At 30.9% G+C, this 10,712-nt stretch overlaps 1 protein-coding gene across 1 annotated transcript; it reads right to left on the bottom strand.

The window, feature by feature from the left end:
• Window positions 1-6,930: 6,930 nt before the first annotated feature.
• On the bottom strand, window positions 6,931-10,204 carry LOC114186579 (protein ETHYLENE INSENSITIVE 3-like). Its single transcript, XM_028074531.1, has 2 exons — window positions 9,993-10,204; window positions 6,931-9,184 (listed from the first exon to the last, which is right to left on the bottom strand). The coding sequence occupies exon 2, from the start codon at window positions 9,048-9,050 to the stop codon at window positions 7,176-7,178; it is 1,875 nt and encodes a 624-aa protein (XP_027930332.1). The 5' UTR covers window positions 9,051-9,184; window positions 9,993-10,204; the 3' UTR covers window positions 6,931-7,175.
• Between the last annotated feature and the right edge of the window lie 508 nt (window positions 10,205-10,712).

Raw genomic sequence — 10,712 nt, 5'->3', positions numbered from 1 at the left:
CTAATGAATAAAAAGTTTATACTATGGAACATTTAAATTGACACTGGTAAACATTCTCAAGTGAAAAGAAAATATACAACAAAATAAAAGTACTAAAAAAGAGTAAAATTATCCAAATGCGAGACATAAAAAATATTTAATTGACATACATCATTTGATCATAATTACATATATTGGAGAAATAAAAAATAGAATATATATATATATATATATATATATATATATGGATTTAAGGTTACTTAATAGACAATGAGTATTTTAATAATTTAGATGGAGACATGGATATGAGGAGGACGGGGACGGGATAGATATGTACATCCATATCCTCATTCTCATACCTAATTAAAAAAGTCAAGTATTCTCCATACACATACTCATGGTCAATGCAGGTATTCCCCTTTAATACATGGACGAGTGATAATGTTAATTTTTACCATTATCCAAGCTACATTTTATTAGCAAAATCATCTCTTCCAAAGCTTTTAACCTACTTAATCCTCAATTTTACCTTACTTTTGTAAATAAATACCATTAATCCCCAATTTTATGTCTATATATAGATTGGAAGCTTTGTTCCAAAAATCCAAACAAATGAGTGACCCAGAATAGCAAGGATAAGAGCAAAAATGTCAATAAGAAGCGATTGGCGACACAAAGCCAGTGCCACGCACAAAAGGCCATCAGCACCAGGTGCTAGCCAAGCGCCAACTAGGCTTCAGGCTCCTCACCGCCTGGCAGAACCTGGACACCGCCGGGCAGTACATGCAGAGTTTATGCACTATTTGATAGCTAGCGCCTAGCGGTGAGAGGCTTCCGCCAAGCACCAGTTTTCGCTGATGTGTCAAGTTGGCCCTTTTTATTCTATTTTCGAGAGGGGAAAATCATCTTGGACAGTTTGGAGCTCGAGCAACACGTTTTGGAGCGCTTGGAGGACTGGTAGGATTAGTGGGAACTACCCTTTCTTCCTCTTTGTATTTCCTCCCCTTCCACTCCCATTTTGTAAGCTTGGGCTCTCCATGACAATGGAGAGCTAAACCCATTTTTGTTGGGGTTAGATGTAGCCACTGAACTTTCATGTATTTGTGGATGATTTGAATATATATATATATATATATATATATATATATGCTTTTTCCATTGATTGCTAGTATCTTTGTTTATTTACTTAAAGCTTGATTTGTTTTAACCATTATTTGCGTGATATTTGGGTCATTAGGTATTGAAAAATATCTCTTGGAACCTAGAATTGGAACACGATACCTAATGGAACTTGTATCTAGGAATGGAACTTAACCCATTAGTTGTCTTAAACCCTAATTTGTAAAGTGAGTTTGCTTATTTAGGGATTCAAGGAATTGGCTCTTAATAAGGAAACCTGGGCTCATTCAATTAAGGGATTAGGGTTTAAGTAGACTTGTGGGTTGACATTAGTAATTAATGGAGAAGAGTTTTATTGTTTTATATACATGAGAGTGAAGTAGGTGAAGTCTAACCCCAACAATATCAATCCATTGCATTTCTAGTCTTTTCCATCCTCTAGAGTTTTCAAATATCCAAGTTCACATTTTACTTGTTTATGCAATATTTACTTTCTTACACACAAAAACCAAAATTATGGATTTATACTTTAGTTTAAATTAGTCACTAATTATGCAATTATTTAGTATACACGAGTCTCTTGGGAAATGATATCCCGATCTTACCGGTTACTACTTGCGCGACTTGGTACATTTGCCAGTCTTAACAATGGGTTCGGACAATACCCACGAGAACGAATTTATTTGTCATCTCTATCACTAACTACTTCTTTTTCTCTATTGTTGTTTTTATCTATATCTATTTTGTTATTATTTTGTTTATTCAAAGAGCTCCCATTTGTATTTTTTTAATTCATTTTTCTTATTTACTTTTGTAAATTTATTCATAACTCCTTTTGTGATGCAATTGAAGCCTCGACTTTTCTTTTCTTCTAGATGTTTGAATAGCCTTATTCAAATTTTCTAATTAACATATATATATTTTTTTGTGAAATCAGAAATTAAATATATAAAACACTACTAAAAATAAATATATAAAAATAATGAGTTAAAACAATAAAGAATGGTTTTGGTTGTTAAGGAATGTAAACTTAATCGTAGACTTTTAATAACTTAAGGTCTAAAGTCTCTTACTCTTTCTCAAGTCTCAGCTTTATCATAAACCTGCAAAGTCTATTTTTAAATAAACCATTAATAAAACTAATAAAAAAGAATTATTATTTCCCAGTTAGAACCTTAAACTCTAATCCTTATACAGACACGAGAAACACATTTTTAGTTTTAATACAAATTTAATAAATAGAATAAAAACAACATCAACACAAATAGAAAAAAATACTAACAAAAGATGAGAATAAAAATATTAGTACACACGAGCCCTATAAAATTTAAGAAATGCAATATGTCAAAATCCTCAAAAGAAGAATTCTATAATAAAAGAAGCAAGAAGAGAAAATAGTAAAATTAGTAAATGAGAAATCACATAGATAATAAAAGAAAATAGAATAAAAATTGAAATGAGATAAAGATAAAAGAAGAAATTAGAATAAAACTTGATTATAAAACAATAAAGATAAGTAATCATTCTATTTTACCTAAACAAATTTATAATTTAATAAAGGTATGTTAGTATAATTTTTTTAGATTTTTTTTATCTTAAATATAATTTTATAATTAATTTATTAGAGTTACATTAATGCTAGAAAAATTGAAGTCTTTTTTTAAAATTGTTTTTAAGGCTTTTTTTCGGACACCTAAAGTGAATGCTTTAACTACTTTACTTCTGAGTGGACCTTATCTAAGATTCTTAGACTTAAGTTTTAAGGTTTACTAATATGTTAAATTATCTTTACTTAGCTATGATTTATCATAGTGCCAATGTAGAGACGTGAGTGTCTCCTGTCATGTTACTACGGTGTTGGTAAAAGTGTTCTCGACCATATGATTTATGTCAGTCGAGGTATCCTCTTCCTCAATCTAATAGTATCGATCTTTTATAGTTTTTTTTTTTCTTTAGAAATTCAAGAAATTATTTATTATTTCTTTAATATTTTCTTTTTGTTTCCTAGTTTTTCAATAAATAAATATATTTATTGTATAAGATGAAAGAATTAAAAACATATATAATTATTTAACTATAAGTATTTGAAAACACGTGTCCATATGAACTTGTATCTATTTTTTTTATCGTGAAATAAATTCTTATAATAATTATTTAAATAAAAATATTATTATATTTTGAAAAGAATATATATATATATATATATATATATATATATATATATATATATATGTATGTATATATATGTATGTATGTATATATATATATATTATACAAAACTTTTTATTATAAATAATAAACTTAATTTTAAAAGGAAAGTTATTTTTATATTACCCAATGAAGATATACGTGTACACGTGTATTTTACTTTGGCAGTAAAAGTTTATTAAACTAAAATCATTTTCTTAAAAGTATTTGTAAAATAAAGAATTTGTATAAATATTTATATAAATAAATTTCATAAAAAACAATTATTTAAATTCCAAAATTATTTATCGAAAGAATAAAAATAAAATTATTTCTTTATTATGAATAATTATTTCAATTTAGAAAAATACATATATTAATAAAGAATAAGATTTTAGAGATGATTGTAGATATTTTTCTTATATCTATAATAATATATCTATAATAATATATATAGAGATATTTTTTTTTATCTACATTTCATTATTCTAGTTTTATTATTAATTATTTTAGAAATAATTTACTTTTAATCGTTATTTTTTTAAAAAATTATTATTTTAAAAAACTTTTGTTTGTACATATTTTATTTTTTAATTTTATATTTAATAAATATTTTAAAAATTAATTATATATTTATTATTGACCTTAATTTAATTTTTTATAAAAATAAAAAATGCAAATAGATTGTCGTGTCTATGTTTTTTTGTTAGTTTTATATAGGCTTAAATACTTTTTTCGTCCTCATTTTTGTAGTGTTTGTTGCGGATGGTCCTCATTTTGACAGAATGTTTAAAATGATCCTCATTTTTATCAAATGTTTAAAATGGTCCTCATTTTAGCAATTTGTGTTTTATTTGGTCTTTTTCTGTGACGCCGTTTAAATCAATAACGGAGCACTATACAGGTGTGGTAATTTAGAAACCATGCAGAACATCACAACAATCCAAGCACAAACAAACCCCACATTAGAATTACGAAAACCCTAACCCACGAGCAAACACAACCCGAAAAACCCTAAACCCACTTACCTCATTGATGATGATTAACTGGAAAATTGAAATGAAGAGTGCGACTGCAATCCAACGATGAAATGGCAAGTATTAGCTACTTCCTCTACAAATCCGACCTCAAGAAAGATGAAGATGAAGAAATCGTCTCCAACGATGAAGAGCGCGACTGCAATCCAACTCAAGCCCTAATTGCAAAATTTCCCCCAAATTGAAAAGTTAACGTTAATTAGCCATCTGTACAGTACACGTAACACACCCAATGCAACGTAATAGAAACAGTGTCACTTGTACAGTGTTCGGTTACTGATTTAAACGGTGTCATAGAAAAGGATCAAATAAAAGGATCAAATAAAACATGAATTGCAAAAATGAGGATCATTTTAAACATTCGATAAAAATGATGATCATTTTAAACCTTTTGTCAAAATGAGGATCATCCGCAACAAACACTACGAAAATGAGGACGAAAAATGTATTTAAGCCTTTTATATAATACTATAGTAAACACAGGTGTTATCACACCTGTGTGTATGATTTTTTAAATATGTATGATTTTATATTAGTAGATGATAATATTGTAATGTTATTAAGTTAATATATAAACTAAAATTATATTTATTAAAAATAAAGTAAAATATATCAGAACATATGAAAGAATAACCATTGATAAATAAAGAAAAAGAGAAGAAGCAGAAATAGCTGATTTTATACAAAAATTATAAAAGTAACAATCAATTTTTAAAAATTTTAATAAATTATTATATTTAAAGAGTAAAATTAATATTTTGAAATATGAACACTAAAAATAAAATTTCCTTTATATGCTTTTATAGATGTTTAAAAGAAGAGTAAAAATTAACATAGAAATTTTTTTAAAAAAAAATTAATAAAGGCAGTTTCTTTTTATTTGACAACAGCTCAATCTGAAGTTAGATATTCTGAATTGATCGTACAGACCAGAAACCCTTGAGGAATTTAAGAAAAATCTTTTTGTGGATTTTAACCTTTACCACTAAATCTTGGTGTCGGTTGGTGGAATACCTACACTATACTTTATTGTTAAATATAAATATTCGTTTATAACTTGATATCTTAAAATAAAAATAAATATGAACTTAATCCCTTAAAATAAAGTATATACCTCAAAATATTTCGCTATGCAGGTCGTATTTAGAAACTTTTGAGGTCTCAACAAATTTATATTTAAAGTTTGATTTTAATATAATATTATATATAATTATTCCAAATTTTCTAATTAATTTTTTTTCACATGGAGAATGAAAATATTATTCAATCTATCATTTAACATAATTAATATTGTATAATACTTAGTTGAATTTCATTTTAAAACTACTTTTAATGATACCTATAGTTACAGGTATTAATATTTTAGAAGTATTATATATATTTGAAAAGGAATATATATATATATATATATATATATATATATATATATATATGTATGTATGTATATATTTGTTGTACACAAATTGAAAATACGTTTTCTGTAAAGGGTAGACATTTGAAAGCATAGCCTCATCATGTCTCTTAGCAACAAAAGAGTGCTGCAAAGACTAAAATACCACTAAAGACATAGGTTGTAAGTAAATTACACAACAAAATAAAAAATGACAAAAAAGCTCAATATGAAGAAAGGTGCATAGACATAAAAAGAAAGCTAAAAGTGGAAATGACAAAAATACCAAATTTCAGGACCGATATATCATCAATTTAAATATAGATAATTGGATAAATTTCCTAATAATTTTTTCTTAGTTTTATAATAAATTTAAAGAATATAATGAGATTCCAGATAAAAAATATATCCAATTATATCATATAATATAGTAGAATTCAACACAGTTCAATTTATCTAAATTTTTAATTCAATTTAAGTCATAGAGACTGTTATCAATTCAACTGAATTATTACATAGTTTAGTGCAGCTTAACTTTTTTTATAACACCAGTGTATAAAGGGTAATATTTTTAATTGAAATTTATAGAAATTAAAATAACCGAAAAACTAAAGGATTAAAATACAGATCGATCATATTGAGAAAAACTAAACAAGCGGTGGTTTAGAAACTTTAAGCTTGGTTCAGAAACGAAAAAGAAAACATTTTTGGTTTTAGAGTCACTCAGGGTCTCTCACCCCTTGCATTGCAGCAATATTTTTGAACACGTGCTATTATCATCCACAGCACACTGTTCAAAAAGTTTATTCACTAAATTGAATGTACTAGTGCTTTCTACACCACCACGCTTATCTTTAACCACAGAACCACACAGTGACCTCCAATAGCAGAAAAAAGTAGGTCCAGTACAAAATTGATGCCATGAAATTTTAGGGACGAAAAAGGTAAAAAGTAGGCAGTGAGAGATAAACACTATGTTGAGCCGCCTTAGCCAATTCATGAGATTGGGCTTTCACTGTCAAGGAACACCCACATTCATTCATTGCTCTTCATCGACCAATCACACATCAAAGATCAAAACACTGTGGTCCCACCACTCTCAACCTCAACACGCAACTCAAATGGAATTCAACTGTTTCTGGGGGGTCCATTCTCACGTGGGAAAGGATAAGCATAATCAAATTCTTACAGTAAAGGACAAACACACTTTTACCCTCAATTTGGAAGAAAATTCAAGTCTTATTTATATCACAGTCTTACATGGAATAGAGTGATGAAAAACACACACAGCATATATGTAACTAAGTTTTTTATTGTAACAAACACTAGACCTGTAAAGCATATAAGCATATGATATCTAGTTCTAGGCCTATAGAATTACATGTGAAGAAAACTTTAAGCTGAAGGAACTTCACATGAAAATAAAAGTTCACAACAATTCATTCCACTTCCACTTGTCGCTTTCACTGGTACCATACTGAAAAATCTGGCGGTTTCTGAACACCATCCATCCCTACTACTCCTTGCATATCCTCCTTGAAATCGAATGATGCCAAATCACAAAAGGACCCAAACATGGAATGGAAGTTACTGTTGTTGTTGTTGTTGTTGTGATTGGTCTCAAAGGGGCCATTCAAAGCTTTGAACCGGTCAAATTGGCATTCGTCTCTTGCAAAAGTGTGATGATTATTTGACATGGTAGCTTCGTCAAACACGTTTCCTTCCATAGTGATTCCTCGACCGCGAATGAAGTTGTCCTGTTGCTGAGGAAGGTTCAAAACCTCGCCACCTACAGCTACACGATTACAGGAACTCATGTTCTTGTTGCCCTGAACATTTGTATCGTAGTTAGTCATAAGGTCGCTGATCCTTTTCTTGCCATCTTCTGAAACTTCAAGTCCAGTGAGATCAATTACAGGCGTTACCATGTTAGCAGAATGAGCAGCAGTAGTAGGCTTGGGTTGAACAAAGGACTGGGGGTATATCACTGGCTTTACCTCATTAACATGAAAGTTTGGACCCCCAAAATCTGAAGGACCTCTGAATGCACAAATTAACCTATGATTGTCCCTTGATATTCTGTCAGGGAAACCAAGCTGAAGTTGACTGTAAGGGCACTGAGGCTGTTCACATGTGTAAATCTTCATATCCATCATGTTAAACTCATTAGAGACCTTCCTCTTCCTAAGAACATCCAAATTTGTAACTGCCTCTCCCTTGATTGAAAAAGATTGCTGCTGAACACCACCCATAGTTCCCCTCATTCTCTCCATCCCCAGATTGGACATGTGAATATTCTCATGTTTCCTGTCTTCCACATCAAAGTTAGGCTCATCTTCACCCCCTTCAACATCATACTCATTGCCATCATTAACCACCAAAGATCCACTACCTCCACCTGAGGCTAATGGGGGAATATAATCAGGATAAAGCTCTCTTGCCAAGGCCTCCTCCTGATTGATGATTGCCAGCCAGGTTGCACTTTCCTTCGCCGTCATCTTATCCTGGAGGCACTTCGACTGCCTCACAAGCTTCCGAATTTTGGCAATATCAGGGGACATGTGCTTTATAACTGCAGTCAAAACACCAACTTTCCATGCCTTCTTCAGGTCATGGGGCTTCTTGTAAGGAGGGGGACTTTGATCTTTAGGTAAACCAATCTGTGGCCACCACACTTCATTTCCTGTGGGCCACCATGGTGGAGGAATACCCTTCTCCAATGGAAACCTCCTCTGAGGAGGATCACAGTGTTGCATGAGTGCTGACAAGAGAGAACCCAATGTTGTGTCCTGCAGCTCCTGCAAGGTATGTGGAGTTGGACCAATTGAATTGCATCCATCATTCCTTCCAGGGATAGCATGATCAGCCTGGTACTTCGTTATAGCAGCTGGACCATTTCGATCGAATCTCACTTTATCCTTCCACCATTCACGAAGATTATCAGATGCTCCTGTCACTGGTTTCCCCTTCTCGGGAATTATCCCATAAACAAATCCTTGTGCCTTGCAAACCTCCATCATCTTCAGCATGTACTTCAAGATTCCATCTTGAGCCCTGGACATCTTTTTCCTCCTTGCCTGTTCTTGAGACTGCCTCTGCTTCACAGCATCGATTCCTTCTTTGGATTTACTTTGTTCCTTCAATCTCTTCAGAAGCATTTTGTCCTTCCACATCCTGTGCTCAAGCTCATCTACTCCAATTTCTTCATCACTGAAATCATCCTCAACTATCGCCTCTGGATCAGTTTGCCCAGTGGTAATATTTTCTTCTCCAAGGGTAGCAGGTACAGTATCCAAATCATTGCAGAACCCCATCTCATCAAACATCATCATCATCATCTTCCGTGGAAAAATATGGATCCAACCTATAAGCGTCTCACACTGAAACTGGTGTGATAGATTTCAAACTTTACACTCCACCACTGTACACCGATTCAGGTTAACAAATTCTCAGATTTTAAAGGACTCCGCTCCTGCCAACAGCAATACAAAACAATCAACATGTTGCAATAACCAAATATTTTCCAGATGAAGAAAATCACTACATCATAAAATATACAGACATATCCCCAAGTTACATATACCAGACACAGTTTCAATATGCTAAGATCATCAACTGAAAAAATTAATATAGGCTAAAGGCATGAACAAAACAATCTCAAGTTACTAATCACCGAAGACATCATTTAAAAAAGTTATTAGAAGGATACAAGTTACCGCTAACATGAAAATAAGGCTTTGAAAAACGTTTGGCTACAAAGTCAAAACTTTTGAGCTCGTAAAATTATAGCCTTACGAGTCATAAAATTTGATGAAAATCAACAGATCAGGGCAATCCTAATTCCACAGATCCAGTTCATCAACGAATCAAACATGAAAGCAGAAGCAACAATAGTACAGACAATAAATGACTATTCCTATGCAAACAAACACATTAAATGAAAATTTCAAAAGATTGTGTCATAAATCCATCTTGAAAAGTTGCAGCTGTCAGACACAACACAGAAAGTATTTAATTGATGAGGATAACTATCAAGCTAGTACCCCCTAGAACACCACTCTAAGAAAAGAGAAAACTTCCAACATGAAGAGTAAAATGAAAAGGACAAAAAAAAAAAAAACTTTTTCAGCATAGATCAAAAGGGAGCAAAACCGCCATAGACCCAAATAATAACAAAAAAATTAAAAGAACTCAAACCCATGAATCTGATTGACCAACCAGACAGAAAGGAGTTGAACAGCCAAAAGGGTAAGCACAACATGAAATGCACAGAACATTACCAGAAGATGCAGAGAAGAGTCCTAGGTTGCCACAAGTCAATAAGTGAAGAAGAAGAAGATGATTTGTGTAGAGACTTTGAGCAGAGAAGGTGGGAAGAAAGAGAGAGAAGAGAGAAAGGGGAAAGGGACAAAGAGTTAAACTTCATCCCGGTTTTATTGCCAGAGTGGGGGGCAGTCCTAGGTGAATGTGAAGATAGTGGGTGATTGGTGGTTTAAACCCCATAATGTGGAACAATATTTATAACATAGGTGAGTTATTTTTTAAAATTATATATTCTTGGTATTATTTAAGAAAATTATAAATATTCAAAACTTAAAAAAAATTAAGTATAATAAATTTTAGCAGTTTTGTTTATTTTTTTATTTTCATTTATATGGCACACATCTCATGTTAAGTTTATTCCATTTTTATTTTTTAATAAATTATTTTTCTTATAGAAAAAGTAAATTCTTTTGAATAAAAAAAGTCACATTAATAAAATAAATAATAATTTATTAATTTATCATTTATTATTTCATAAATACAATTTCTTATCCTAATCATATATTACATAGGGTAAATTTCACACCTTAAGCTTTTCTTGACCATATAGAGAAAAAAATTTATGGTTTATTTTTAGTATTATGATGGAAAATGAAAAAATGGAAAAAAAAAAGGAATAAAGAAAATTGAAGTAGAAAATAAATTTCTTTAATTATATTAGAAGAAAATGTCTTATT

This window comes from Vigna unguiculata, chromosome 6, assembly GCF_004118075.2.
Source record: "Vigna unguiculata cultivar IT97K-499-35 chromosome 6, ASM411807v1, whole genome shotgun sequence".
NCBI lineage: Eukaryota > Viridiplantae > Streptophyta > Magnoliopsida > Fabales > Fabaceae > Vigna > Vigna unguiculata.
Note: the sequence above shows the minus strand (reverse complement) of the source record. Positions and strands in the feature narration are given on the sequence as shown.